Consider the following 15,964-nt stretch of genomic DNA (forward strand, 5'->3'; position numbering starts at 1 on the left):
TAATTAAAATCAAGTGTTTGCCTACCGGATGCATTTGGTTTTTGTGGTATAAATTAGTTTATTAAGAACAATTTATTGATGTTCTTAAGCATGAAGCAATGTGTTTACAGTATGTCTACGTTGGACTCCTTGGGAGAGGAGAATGAATATAAGCAACTCCTATTTTAAGTATTCATTATAAAGGCCAAGAACATAACTTCATCCACTAGGAATGTTTTCTGACATCATATATTTTATTTATTTATTTATAAAATATTTTACCAGGAAGTAATGCATTGAGAGTTACCTCTCGTTTTCAAGTATGTCCTGGGCACAGAGTTATGACAAATAATACATGTTTACAAATACAGTTACATAATGAGCAGGGTATACATTATATACAAGACATTGCATGCACAGTTAAAGATAATTTATGTTATGGGCGTAAGAAACAGTATATATAATGAGATAACAAATAAGAATTCCGTAATTAGCTGCTTTTTCTTCCCGCGGGACTTGGAAGATTGTATGGGGGAAATAACTGTTGTTAAAAAGTCGCTTTTGATATAAATCAGGTTCCCCGTAGAAGTACTTTTGTTTCTACCTTCTAGAACCAGTTAGAAAAGGTGAGGAGAGTTAACATGAAGGCAAACAAGATGCAGGCATTAAGATAACGTCTTTTCTTCTAGGGGAGGAGGAGCGCTGGCGTATTCAGTGATATATGAAAATATAAGATAAAAGCAAATATAGTGCAGATGGTTGATACTGGTAATATATCAATCCGTTAGCTCTAAGTGGTTGCACTCACAAAACGTCTTGAATTAACAGATATGTCAGAGATTCTTCTCTCTGACTGGAGCCCTTGTGATGGATGGATGCAATAAATCTCAGGATACCCCTCAGTAAGTGTGGTAGGTCGACATGGAAAGAAAAAATGCCACAATAGTGCATACTATTTGACCAATTGTAATGCAGAATAAGAATAACAAGAGTAGTTACACTCACATTTTCAACAAAACAAACAGGCGTGGGAGAGAACCGCCGATATTGAGAAGGCCGATATTGCAGGCTTCTGCGAGTCTTACTCGACAAAACGCGTTGAGTTAGCGTTGCTGGAGAACTGGAACGCTGAAGGACAGGCAATCGGAGCTGATTTCCACGGCAGGACGCTATTCCGCCCTCACCTGTGACGATGCCCAGAAGTGACGCATCTGGAAACCAGAGGATGAGACGCGAGTAAGGCTGCGGTCCCAGATGCGTTCTACAGCGAACACCTCGCCTGCGCTGTGCGCACGAGCACCGCCTCCCAATGTATCCGGGACAAGTACAAGCGTCGGCTCGCATTTAGCAGCCGCGCTGTACTGCAAGTTTTCTCACATATAAAAAAATTGTATGCGGAACTTGCGACGGAGGCGTGGCCACGCCCACGCCGGTGGTTCAGCCAATGAGGGCGAACCAGCCGTGTGCGGTCATGGCCACGCCCCACAAAATACTCACCACGCCCCCTCCCGTCGCAATCGCCCTCTCCCTGCAGATCGTGGTTAGCGCTGTGCACGCGCAGCCGGGCGCGCGTTTCACAGTGATGACTGGGACTGCAGCCGAGACGCGCAGAAGCCTGCACCGATGGGGTCCTTCTCAATATCGGCGGTTCTCTCCCACGCCTGTTTGTTTTATTGAAAATGTGAGTGTAACTACTCTTGTTATTGTTAGACCTTGGCCATGTTTAGCGCTTGCTGACGGAAGCGTGCTTACGCGCGCTCCCGCTCAGCACTGAGCCCCTACAGCCGCAATTAGAGCGGCTTTAGTAGGGGCTCACCTGCGTAGGTCTTAGGGGAATTTAAAATTCCCCCGCCTGCCGGCGCGATAGGCCGGTCACGTGAACCAGCTCCGTGACGTCACTGGCCCGCCCCCGGCCAGTGACGCGCCCGCCCCCAGTCCGCCCGCTGACAGCGCGTACGGTAAGCAACCGCAAGGCCAGGGAAAGCTCCCGCTTTCCCTGCGCCTCAGCACGCCAGCTGGGAGCATGGCCGAGGCCTTATTCTGCATTACAATTGGTCAAATAGTATGCACTAATGTGGCATTTTGTCTTTCCATGTCGACCTACCACACTTTCTGAGGGGTATCCTGAGATTTATTGCATCCATCCATCACAAGGGCTCCAGTCAGAGAGAAGAATCTCTGACATATCTATTACTTCAAGACGTTGTGTGAGTGCAACCACTTAGAGCTAACAGGTTGCTATATTACCAGTATCAACCATCTGCACTATATTTGCTTTTATCTTATATTTTCATATGTCACTGATTACACCAGCGCTCCTCCTCCCCTAGAAGAAAAGAAATTGTGAACCTTGGGACTTAGAACAGTCCTATCTGAGGATGTTGAGCTGCTAACTTCACTTTGTATATTTTACATTATTTTTCACTATTGGTTGGTGAAAGGTATTAATTTTTGAAGTTATTTCACATTTTGTAGTTTATTCACTTTTTGTATACACTGTTATTTAATTCACTCTGAGAAGCGCCCAGTCCACTCCCCTCCCCTTTTTTCCCACTTATTCACAAATTAAGATAACGTCTTTTTTTTAATTATTATTGTGAACTTTTGTCACCAGGTCCTAATGTATTAAATACATCACTGCCATGGAAATTCAACTTTAAGAGGTTTAAAATTAACTATAATTTAAAATAGTAATGTACTTTTCTGCAGACTAAATAATGTATTCAATGTATCAATTTGTAATGTTTTTGCCTGGCTGTGTTTGGAGGGTGGAGGGGGGAACTAATTATGCTAACCTTGTTACGGTTTGCACTGTTGAAACTTTATGCAAATGATCCCAAAAACATCAGACTGCAGCAGCAATGTTTAGTATAGCGTGTTGGGTACATTGTTTCAGGCCTCTTCCTGATGAACCAAAGCATTTGAAATGCAAGCTGACAGGAACCAACGTAATCCAGATGGGTCAAGAGCTGGAAAGTGAAATTGGTAAGCACTGTTGGGGAACTATGTTTACTGTCCTAAAAACATTTATAATTTTTTTTTTTACATACTGTAACAATTGAGTTGTATGCCAAAGATTAGGAGAATATTATCAAATTTAAAGAAAATGATTAAAGCTACAGTCTACATTAGCAGGTTAAAATACATTTTATAGTGAAACAAGTATAATGTTTAAAGGCGTGGAGCCCGTTTCCCCTAATAAATGCTGCAGTAATAATAGTACCGAGTATGCTTTTACACTTTTACCTGTTCCTATTTTTTCTCCACAATGGAAATAGAGCCTGAGCTATTCCTTCGATTGATAAAACTTTGTTTGTTATGACATCTACAGTATTGTGACAAACTGGAAGCCGTGAAAGGCCGCATTGTCATAGTGTAACGTTTAAACAAACACAATCCTGAGTGTAAGCTTAGTGATGAATGTTGCCTTTGATTAGCGACAATAATAAAATAATTCTTAATTTAAAAATAAATAATGGCAGAGCTGTACTAAACAAGCACATTAAATGTTTCCTTTTGGAAATGTAATATTTTTTTTTTGTTTTTTTTTACAGTTTTAATGCTCACAGACCAATATGGGAATCGGATACAATCACAGCCATCCTGTGTAAATTTCCTGGGTGTTTCAGGAACTGGCCTTGATAAAAGCAATTTAAAAATTACTTTCCAGGTATGTAGTGCAATGTTTTTCTTTCACACCATAAGCACATACAGTCTTCAGTAGCCATGTATTTGAGTGAAGAACTCAAGTGTCTAAATACAGAACACGGAAAAATATTACTTTCTTTAGCGATACAAACTCTTTCACATGGATCATTTCTGAATGTCTGTTATTTTCTTAGAAAAATTCGAGGTTGTTTTTTTTTTTTTCAAACAGGAAAACACAGAAACCATGGCTGTCACAGGAATCAAATTTCATGTTGGCCCCCCAGAGGACAAAGAACTCTGCTTTGCTTGGCGATCCTTTTTCGATTACCTAAGGCTAAGCCTTGCTTCTGGTCCCCCAGCTAATCTGGCTCTGGTAGATTGGCCAAATTCAGAGGTGAGCATTGGATTTCCTGCTTTTGTTTTGTATGCTTTTGCTTAAATATAATGGGTGACAAGCTCAGAAAATGGAGGAAGTGGCTTTATATGGAAAGAATAGCAGATCTGTGAAAAGGCCTCTGCGGTAGAGGCTAATACAGTAGGAGAATATGTCTGAGGAGGATATATCCTAAATGTGTAAGAGCCAAGAATCAAATGTGGTCTAAGGTTTTACAACAGATGGGTATAACCAGACATGAAAAAAGTTACGGTGGGTAAAAATAAAATGACTAAATCCCTCCACCGTACAGTGTACAGTAAGTAAAAATACCCCTTGTGGTGAATTTATATGTCTCAGACAGGTCTGCAAACCTGTCTTTCCCCATTATCACTTGGCACTGCAGCCAGGGATTCTGGGTAATGACATGCAAATGAGCAATGCGTGTCACACTTTACTTATCCATTTTAACAGATTGGAAAATCTGTCATCATATTCTGTGTTTCAGGGATTATTCTCATACGATTTTCAGTGCAATGACCACCTGGGGACCCCCCTGCCCCAGTTTCCCTGATACTTGCCCGGTGACCACAAAATATGGCTGTGAAATCGGGCTCGCTTTGGAGGCCAATAGAAAGCTGTAAAACGTCATCGGGGCGATGACATTGTGACATTCTATGCTGCAGCCACACCAGTAGTTTTTCTTGTCACATAGAGACAAAAACATTTTTCAATCTCTGAACCGGGAGGTCCCCAGAGGTCGGATAAGCATCAACCAGCTCTACGGGACTCCTTGGTTCAGATACATAACCAATCTATCATCCACCGTGCCCCCCTCCCTCCTCCCCCAAGAAAAACAGATCATATAAAATACTTGATCAATGGGAGCTTTTACAATAAAGTGTTTTATTTATTTATTTTTTTCCCGACCAATTTATCCCGGATTGTAACATTTTCTGCCTTTTGTACTAGTGACGTGAGATTTTTTTGGGTTAGGGCTTGCGTTTCTCTAGGTAATAAATCTGTCATGGGTAAGGATTTCATCGGGCCAGTCAGAATTTGTTAACGTTACAATTACCTAAAGAAAAACAATTCTCCAGTTTTAATCCCTGCTAAAGCAGTAGAATAAAATGTGAGTGCAGTCATTGCGCATGTTTCGTAAAAAACCTTTAACTTTGTGACATTATTTCAGCCCGTTACAGTGGTCAGCGGCAAGGAGATGCAGCAATATCTAATCCTTCAGCTTAATGATGAATGGGGATATCCATCTGCAGAAGCAAATATAAAAGTTTCTCTGGCGAAGTGTCCTTCACTGAAGGTAATTAAACGTTTCTCAATATACTGTACAGTACTAGTTTTACCATTTTCCCCTGTTCAGCTTTTTCTGTGAATTTGTGATAATGTTGCAGTGGAATCGATAACTTTGTTAGCTTTTTCTTTTTTTATAACTGGCAAAAAAAAAATACTGTTTTGCAACTCCGGTATTGATGGCCACCAACAGGTCACGTTTTCAGAATGTCCCTGCTTCAGCACAGGTGGCTGTCAATGACTGAGCCACCTGTGCTGAAGCAGGGATACCCTGAAAAACCTGACTACTTGGTGCCCCTTGAGGACTGGAGTTGCCCACCCCTGCACTAGTATATATTAAAAACACCCAATGATAAAACAGTTTAATACTCAACTGACAGATGGTTACCGATTTATAACACATAATAGATCAAAATAATCTTGAAAACACTCTGAATACTGACGTCTAAATGATATTGTAACCCAGCTTTTCTGACCGTACCCGATGTTTCCTTAACTGCTGGTATTTTCAGAAATGCAGACACTCTCTTTGCAAAAACGGGACCCTTTATTTAAAGACAAAATACAGCAACAATTGACCTGGTCTGGGTTACCGACAGAAAGCTATGCAAGGGGCACATCACTTGAAGGGCCCCTGACATGTATTTTATAAAATGTTTTAGCAGGAAGTAATATATTGAGTTACCTCTCGTTTTCAAGAACGTCCTGGGCACAGAGTTACGATGACTGATACATGGTTACAAATACACGGTTACATTAGGTGATCAGGGTTATACATTAAATATGACGACATTGCATGCACAGTTAAAGATAAAATAAGTTAGAGGCGTATGTAACCGTTACAGACACAATTAAAATGTGAGATGGCTTTATTTTTTAAAGAACTTAAACAGTTTTGAGAGTCTCGAGTAGATTGTTCCAGTTGTGGGGTGCACAGTAAGAGAAGTTGTTGAACCTTGGGACCATGAAAAGTCACTTGAAGTCAGATCTCAGGTAATAAGTGTTGCGTGTGGTAGGGGTGAGGAGCTTGTTCAGATACGGGGGTAGCTTGCCCAAGAAGTATTTGAAGGCAAGAAAGGAGAGATGAACTTTGCCCCTAGACGCAAGTGATGGCCAATCTAGTTCTTTGAGCATTTTGCATTGATGTGTGTTGTAGTTACATTGGAAGACAAAGTGGCATATTGAATTGCAGAGGTGGTCTAGTTTGCTAAGGTGAGTTTATGGTGCTGTACAATATACTATGTCCCCATAGTCTATAATTGGCATTAGCATCGGCTGTGCAATGCGCTTTCTGACCAGCGGGCTTTGGGAGGATTTGTTCCTATAAAGTACACCTAGTTTGGCATAGGTTTTGGATGTCAGGTTATCAATGTGCAACCCAAATGTTAAATTGGAGTCAAACCATATGCCCAGATATTTAAAACTAGTAACAGGGCCTAGGATAGTATTAGAGCTCGTTCTTATCTGAAGCTCAGACATTGGTAGCTTTAGAAATTTAGCCGTGGTCCTAAATATCATTGTTACAGTCTTGTCAGTGTTTAAAAACAGTTTGTTTTGTGAAATCCAATTTTCAAGTTAAATAAAAATCAGATTGAAGTATGTGTTCAAGTTCAGAGCGGTGAGGGCTGCGTGCATATAGGATTGTGTCATCTGCATACAAATGTATTGAAGCTCCTTTACAAGCTATAGGTAGCTCATTGATGAAGACTGAGAAGAGTAGAGGCCCCAGAACAGAGCCTTGCAGGATATCGCAGGTGATATCCAAGGGGTTGGAGTTAGTGTCCGAGATAGACACATGTTGGGATCTGCCTGATAGGTTTGAGTGAAACCAGTTTAAAGCATGGTTCCCTCTTCCAGCGCACTAAAGTTTGTTTAGCAAGATAGCATGATCAACAGTATCAAAAGCCTTTGCAAAATCTAGCAATATTGCACCAGTGAGTTGTCCCAGTTCCATTTCACACTGGATCTCATTGCAAACTTTTAGCAGGGTAGTAACTCTGGAGTGTTTGGGGCAAAAGCCAGATTGGAATTGGCTAGGGAAATTTGTCTTGGTATAGTAATCGTTAATTGGGAGTGAACACATTTTTCCATGACTTTGGATAATACAGCTAAACCCCGTTATAACGCGCCTCGCTATACCGCGATTCGGTTATAACGCGGTTTTCCCGTGGCTCCCGTTTAAAAAAAAAAAATAATAATAATTTTTTTAAATTTGCACACTGCACACACTCACTGAACACACACTGCTCATTGCTCACACTGCACACACACTGCTCATTGCACACACTGACACATTGCACACACACTGCACACACACTGCACACACACTGCACACTGCACACTGCACACACACTGCACACACACTGCTCATTGCTCACACTGCACACACTGACACACACTGCACACTGCACACACACTGCTCATTGCTCACACTGCACACACTGACACACTGCTCATTGCTCACACTGCACACACTGACACACTGCTCATTGCTCACACTGCACACACTGACACACTGCTCATTGCTCACACTGCACACACACTGCTCATTGCTCACACTGCACACACTGCTCACACTGACACACACTGCACATTGCTCACACTGCACACTGCACGCACACTGCTCATTGCTCACACTGCACACACTGCTCATTGCTCACACTGCACACTGCTCATTGCTCACACTGCTCACACTGACACACACTGCTCATTGCTCACACTGCACACACTGCACACACTGCTCACACTGACACACACTGCACACACACACTGCACACACTCACTGCATACAGCCCTCACAATACACTCACATGTCAGCAGCCCACCCCCCCCTCACATGTCAGCAGCCCACCCCCCCCCCTCACATGTCAGCAGCCCACCCCCTCCCCCCTCACATGTCAGCAGCCCACCCCCCCCTCACATGTCAGCAGCCCACCCCCCCCTCACATGTCAGCAGCCCAGCCCCCCCCTCACATGTCAGCAGCCCACCCCCCCCTCACATGTCAGCAGCCCACCCCCCCTCACATGTCAGCAGCCCACCCCCCCCCTCACATGTCAGCAGCCCACCCCCCCCTCACATGTCAGCAGAACTCACATGTCAGCAGCCCAACCCCCCCCTCCCTCTTGCAGCAGCAGCAGCAGCAGATCTGGCTGGGAGGACACAGACACACGTTGCCACTCACCGCAAAACCAGGAGGCTGGGAGGAAGAGGGAGGGGGGCTGAGAGGGAGGGGGGCTGGAAGGGAGAGGGAGGGGGGCTGGGAGGGAGAGGGAGGGGGGCAGGTCTCTGTTTTGGGGTCACCCCTGTGCCCTGGCTGGGAGTGAGGGGGGCAGGTCTCTATGGGGGATCCCCCCTCCCTGTGAGGGGCAGATGAGGCTGGACAGAGGCAGCCCCGTCCACTCCCAGAATGCTTTGCTTCTAGCAGCATCTGGCTCCGGTCCCAGCTTTCCTCCTGGGGGCTCCGTCTCCATTTTGCAGCCTCTGCAGCGCTGTACTTGTGACCGTGAGTACAACGTGCGGCTGACATGTAACCCACCCTCCTGCACCCAGAGAGGGGCACTGCCCTGCGGGGGCATACCTCGGGGGTGGGGGGGAGGGGGTGGGGGGGGGAGTTGAGAGGGAGGGAGGGGGCTGAGAGGGAGGAGGGATGAATCGCCGCCATTTTTTTAAAACTTTTTTTTAATTTATTTATTTAATTAACTCCCTCCCGATCAGGCGCGCGGCGGCCATTTAAAAAAAAAATTAGCGCGACCCCGTTACTAACGCGGTGGTCTCGGGGTGGACCCCCGAGGACCGCGTTATAACGGGGTTTAGCTGAATTAGGAGACGAGAGATTTGCCTGTAGTTTGAGACAGGAGTTTTTGTCCCCACTTTTGAAGATTGGGACAACTCTGGCAGTTTTCCAAGTCTTAGGGATATGGCCTGCATACAGAATATAGAGTTGAATAGAGAAGCAATTGGTTTGGTAATGACTGGGGGCTCCAAGTCTTAGGAACTTAGATTGCAGTAAATCAGGTCCACATTGGCTGCTTAGTTTTAATTTGAGGAGCTCTTGTGTAATCTCTTCTTCAGATACTGGGACAAATTGAAAATTGTGGGCAGTGTTGGGAGAGGGTGGGGCTATAGGGGCACTCCCAGAGTGAGCTTTATGTTTGTAGTTTGAGTTGCGTTTTGCTAATAAGTTAGTGGCACACCCCACAAAGTATTCATTGAATGCATTTGCAAAGTCAGTGGGATTTGTCAGAGTAATATCATCTTTAATGATCCCTGAAATGGTAGAGTGATATAAGGTCAGTTGTAAGCCACGGAATGTGGGCCCCCGTACTCTTATTTTGCATAGCGTAGCATGGGTATCACAGAGTTTTAAGAACTCTGATTGGAAATAATCGAGGTCAGGTATTATGTTGATTCTGTACTAAGGGCAGTTGGTAAGGTCATCAAGAAAATTTTGTGGGTTTAAGTTTCTAAATGTTCTAGTGAAGAGAACTTTAGGGCCTGATTGGGGTGGTCTGATTTTCCTTACACAGTACATTATTGCATGGTCACTGAAAATGTCAGGAAGGATGCCAGAGGATTGGATTCTGCTTGGTCTAGAGGACAGAACTCAGTCTAGCAAGGAATGGTTGTGAGATTTCAGGTTTGTCCAGGTGGGTTGGAAAATGAGTTGGGTTAGGTTTAGTGACTTGAGTTTTATCTGGATTTTGTTGTTTTTAGGGTCAAGCCAATTGCAGTTGAAATTCCCTAGAACTAGCAGCTCACTCCTGACATTCAGAGAGGAAATTGAACCAAGAAACTGGGTGATATCAGTCAGGGATTGTAGTGGGGTGGTAGATGCCAGCAATAAGAACAGGCTTAGAAAAAGGGAGGCAAATTTTGCCAACAAGGATTTCAAGAGGACGGGCTTGGGGGGCAATTTATCAGCATAAATTGTAAGGTGTCTTCAATATAAAATAACTCCCCTCCTCCTCCTCTCTTTGACCTATCTTTCTTAGAAATGGAGTATCCCTGAATGTCAATATTTGCATCAAGGATTTTAGGAGTTAGCCATTGGTTAAGCTCGTGGTTGAAATGGCAATAAGTCTCTGTAAGGTCCCAGTTTAGAAAGAAGTCTAGCATTGTGGTAGGAAAACTCATCCTTCCACCTCCGCCTCTAGCAGAGTCCAAGAGCAGGGATGCACCTGAACCCCTCGGCTATGATAGCCGTGCATGGTTAACAGCAGCATCTGCATGAGACCTGGCCCAGGTACCAGCACCCTTTTCTGTAACTTCTTGCAAGTGTTCCAGAAATTGCCAGCACCCTGCAGCTCTTTCAGGGGGCCTCCAGGATTACTGAGGGAACCTATAACTTGTTGGAAAAACTTTTCGATCTTACTAGGGTTGGGTGATGGCTGGAAACAAATCCAACGATAACGATATCAATACAATTATCATAACGATATAGATCGTGATATGTGAGGTTTTTTTAAGCCTGAAAATGTTCTAGTAAATGTAAATAAAGTGTTAAAAGAAATGCATTCTCGTTGGATTTACTAGAGTTAAGGGGCCTTAATTCCCAAACCCTTTCCATGTCTGCGCTTCACCTTTTCTCACCTACACTGCTCCTATCACCCAAACATCCCCGTCATCCATCCAGCCCTCATCCAATCACTCTCACCCTTAGATATTCCCTGCATTTAAAAACACAATTTATTTATAAAATGTTAAAAATACATTCAATATTGAATGTATTTTTAATATTCTAAATGAAATGTTTTTAAATGGCCCAAAGAAAATTCTTTAAAAAGTTGCACTTTTATTAAATGTCAAATGCATATTGGGTCATGTGACATAATTTCTCATTCACTTGCAAAAAGTATTGGGATTTATATTAATGGAATATGGCTACATACATTGTCTGAATGGGGTATATTACACACTATATAAACGGTCAATACAACATTCAATACATTTCCTTTTAATGTAATTAATGTTTTTGTATGAGAAAATGCTGGTGGGTTCAGGAGTAGCATTACACAGACTTTGACATACAGTACTACTACTTGCTCGTGTAGTTACAGTAAATAAACAAGGATGCAGCCAAGTAAAAAAGTACTTTATATTACCACTTGGAAAACAAACTGTCATACAAAGGTCAAGTATAAAGATTGCCCCTTTCTATGACAGATAAAATAAAACATAGTTTGTTTCTTCCACGCCAGAGTAATCATGCCCTTTGACTCGCTTAAGGCAGGGTTATATTCTTGCAATAATAATAATAGCATGTTCTTGTATAGTGCTGCTAGTTTTACGTAGCGCTTTACAGAGACATTTTGCAGACACAGGTCCCTGCCCCGTGGAGCTTACAATCTATGTTTTTGGTGGCTGAGGCACAGGGAGATAAAGTAACTTACCCAAGGTCACAAGGAGCCAACACCAGGAATTGCACCAGGTTCCCCTGCATCAAACTTAGTGCCAGTCAGTGTCTTTACTCACCAATAATGGGTATATCATAACTGAGAGAGGGCCCTGCCAATGTCAACCAAAGGTAACCCCATATTTGTAAGAATAAAAATCGTGCCAGTGGGACCATGTGAAGTAGAAGTGTTCAAGCGCAATCTAAATGCAAATCTATATGCCATGTGTTTAAGGATTGGTTTTCACACAACCCCGCAAACAAGGACACACTTAAAAATGAGAGGTCGCTCAATGTTTTATTTCCTGGTAGAAATATTTTATACATTGTGTGTGTTTTCTCTTTCCCCCCCACCCCCCTGTTCCCCCTCTGACTTGGGTGTGCGCGTGTGGTGAAAACAAAAGTCACTGGTGGTCATGGTGGGGTAACCGGACCCTCCCTGGCATAAATATCCCCACCACTGATGATCTGTGGGTGAGTGATCCCTGCTGTGCTTCTGTAGGAGGGAGGGCTACATGCTCTCCTCGGGTCCCCTCTCCTATGTGTCTGAGTGATAACATCTCCCACAGACAAAGGAGCCCAGAGAAGATGAGATGTAGCCCCCTCCTGAGAAACACATGCATCTGGTGAGACTAGGGCACCTCCATGCTGCAGGAGAGAGGGGAAACTGGGTGACCAGTGCTGGACTTCCGAATAAGATAACGAAGCCTCAGCTCAGGATCTCGCAATACGAGGGGCCTCAAACATAAATACAGTATGCATTTCACGTTTTAAAATCTGATGATAAATAAATAATATATGGGAAAAAGAAGGTTCTCTGTAAATATGGACATTTTCGTTCAGATATGACCCTACGCATTATGTGCATTGAAAGTGAAACACTTTGTAGCTTATCATTTGAAGACATCAATGACTTTGCTCTCCAAAAATCACCAAAGAAAAATGTTTTAATATTAAAATGTAATTTGACGTCTAAGCACTGTTCATTTTAACTTTACACTGTCATCTTTGTATATAACAATGCTAGTATAATACTTTCAGTCATTTCCGTTTCATGTTTATATTTTCCATGACCCCTTCAGTCAGAATAATCGATTTTCTAATTTTTGGGGCCCTTAAACTCAATATAACTTAAGGTCTCAGAAAGTCAAAGGTCGGCCTTGGGATGACATTTATCAATGCTGTAAGGGCCGCGCATTTGCCACATTAAGAGCGTTTTTTAAAAAAAAAAGTCTTGCGGGCAGTGAAGGGGTTAAGAATCCATCATTTTAGTTCACTCTATTTAGACTTTTTTTGTAAATGTTATACTGTACGATCAACATCTTCCATCTTTTACAGAAAGTTATAATCTGTTAAAAAAAAAAAAAAAAAATAGAATATCCACAATAGTAATACATAAATCGGATAAGCAGGCTGGGGTTCCACTCCGTTTCAATACATTTTTAAGGCGTTCCACAGACAATGCATATGTAAAAAGGGTCTGCAGGTCTAAAAAAGTTGAAACTACTGAAATAAGTCTTAATTGGACATTTTGTTTGTTTGATTCAAATGGCAAGTGTTATTGAAAAAATATATGTAACAGACTGATAGGAAAAAATAAAAATAAGTTTGGTAAACGGTTTCTGAGGACATCACATTGAGTTCCAGTTTAAAGAAGTTAGTGGCCATGTTTTATTAGTTTGGCTGCTCCAGCTGAGTTGTGACACTTCCTCAGTCTTCTTTTTATAAAGTTAAAATGAACTGCGAGTTTACTTTTCATGAGGTTATTGCATAATTTTTGTTTGCCTTTTCTAAATAGATGAGTCCCCAGTGTCAGCCACAGAAAACTGATGATAAAGGTCGTGTGAACATGGGCAAATATACGTTTTCTGCGCCAAGGTATGTGGCAAAGTGAGAAGCACATGAAAATTCATTAACAGGGGAAAACAAGTCTCCTATTCAAATCACTGCAAATCTTGACACAAAGGTTAACTAATAATTTAGACCATTTCTGTCTACTAAGCAATGATGCTGCACGCAATACTCAATCGTTGGATATCCTTCCCACCTAGGAACATAGTGAACTGATAATTGGTTACATCTTTTGATTTGACATTTAAAAAAAAAAAAAGTAGAAGTACTTTTAACATAAAACCAAAACAGTTCTGATTTCCTTAGTAACCCCCCTCCCCTTACCTTGATTCAGTCGTCCTGACGTCATTTGACGCCGCGTTGCCATGGCGACACGTCGCCAGGAGCATCTGAATCATGTTAAGTAAGGTTTACAGAGGCCCTGCAGCTCCCCCGCTTTAATTTAAATGTCTTCGGGAATCGCGCACCAGGCCTCTGTAAACCTCGCGTCCCCCGCAGCGAATCTCTAGAACTTGATTTTATAAACAACTGGATAATGGATGCTACTTTGTTTAGTGCACTCATCCGCCAAGCAATGAGCTATGTACATTAATGGCGCTATATAAATAAAGATATGCATACATTTTAATTTTCACTGTTATTTTGTAATTATTTGTGGGAATAGTCTCACCGCGGAAAGCAGAGCTTCACTGTCACTGCAAAACAACGCTCTGTAATCGTGCCAATGTCATGACTAAAATTCAAGAACACGCACATGTGTAAATAAATGTAAACGTCTGTTAAGATGTTGCAATATTTAAAGAAAATCTTCCAATTTTTCTCATCTACTTCTAACTCATTCAGTGCCAGAATTATTGCTAGCTACTCTGTTTTACTAGGGATGAATGCAATCTGATTGGTAATATCTGTTCATCATTTTAATCTACTTAAAAACATGCATTGTACTTTTTCTCATTTTGTAGGGGAGAATATTCCTTACAGTTCAAAGCTACATATAACAAGAGTACATTGGAATGTCATACAATAAAGCTAAATATTGTCCCAGATCTTGATAAACCTGTTCGTCTTAATATTAAATTTGACACAGGGATTGATTTAACAGCTGGGAGCATTTTTCCTGGTAAGTTTACTGCAAAGGTTTTATGTTGTCTGCTGCAATATGATGATTAAGGCTGCGCTTATAGTGCCGGCTACGGATGCCGTCTCCTGTCTCCCGTCTCCGTAGCCCAAGCGAAAGTTGTAATTTGAGTTTGGGAGACGTCACTAGATACAAGGGGAGTGACAGAAGGCAGAGGGGTGGGGACAAAAGCAATGGGGAAGGCTGAAACGGAGGGGAGTTGTAATTTACAGTACTTTTACTTTAAATTACGTGAAAATTTACTATTTTAAAGTTGTTCATATTGTGTGTTTCACTTGACACACACACACACACACACACACACCCACACACACACACACACAAAATCAGGGCCGCCAACAGAAATCATGGGGCCCAGGACAAATGAAAGGAGCAGCCCACCCCCCCCCCCCAACCCATAGCGCACCTACCACAGAAAAACAAATTTTAGCGCACAACTTTTACTTGACCCCCCAATACATATAAAAATACACTCCCACCCCCCTGATACATATAAAAATACAACCCCGATAATAAAACACAATACCAATATTTCCGTGGTAGGTGCACTACGGGGTGGGGGGGTGGTCTGCTCCTTTCATTTGTCCTGGGCCCCATGATTTCTGATGGAGGCCCTGATCTCACACACACACACACACACTCTCTCACTCTCACACACTCACTCTCTCACACACACTCTCGCTCTCTCACACACACAATCACACAATCACACACACACACACACACACACACACACACAATCCCCCCTCCCACACACACACACACACACACACACCCACACACACAATACCCCCCCCACACACACACAATCCCACACACACACACAATCCCCCCCACACACAATTCCACACACACACACACAATCCCCCCCCACACACAATCACACACACACACAATCCCCCCCTCCACACACACAATCACACAATCCCCCACACACACACACAACCCCCCCTCCACACACACACAATCCCCACACACATCCCCCCCCCCATATCTCCCTGCACTCACACACAGACACATTCCCCCTCTCCCTGCATCAGAAGCTATCTGATTGGTTAAAAGACAGTCACATGAGGAGACCGTCTCTCAAAAAATCAAATAATACTGGCTACCAAATTTCTGGTCCCTCCGTCGCCCTGTCGCTGTCGCGTCCACTATAAGCACCTACATAAGCGACCATGCATTTGTTTTGAGTCGCCGGCACTATAAGCGCAGCCTAAGGCTTTGCCTATAGTGCCGCCGATGGGGACGGCGACACGATGGGTGACGTCACCC

General features: G+C 43.0%; 1 protein-coding gene across 3 annotated transcripts in view; it reads left to right on the forward strand.

Annotated features, from left to right (window-relative positions):
- Positions 1-15,964, forward strand: part of SMCHD1 (structural maintenance of chromosomes flexible hinge domain containing 1) — a 130,062-nt gene that overhangs the window by 81,293 nt on the left and 32,805 nt on the right. For all 3 annotated transcript variants that reach the window (XM_075585265.1, XM_075585263.1, XM_075585266.1), the window contains exons 27-32: positions 2,876-2,964; positions 3,534-3,649; positions 3,857-4,021; positions 5,193-5,318; positions 13,499-13,578; positions 14,514-14,671. In XM_075585265.1, coding sequence (XP_075441380.1) covers positions 2,876-2,964; positions 3,534-3,649; positions 3,857-4,021; positions 5,193-5,318; positions 13,499-13,578; positions 14,514-14,671 — 734 coding nt within the window. The remainder of the gene's footprint in view (positions 1-2,875; positions 2,965-3,533; positions 3,650-3,856; positions 4,022-5,192; positions 5,319-13,498; positions 13,579-14,513; positions 14,672-15,964) is intronic.

Source organism: Ascaphus truei, chromosome 2, assembly GCF_040206685.1.
Source record: "Ascaphus truei isolate aAscTru1 chromosome 2, aAscTru1.hap1, whole genome shotgun sequence".
Lineage (NCBI taxonomy): Eukaryota > Metazoa > Chordata > Amphibia > Anura > Ascaphidae > Ascaphus > Ascaphus truei.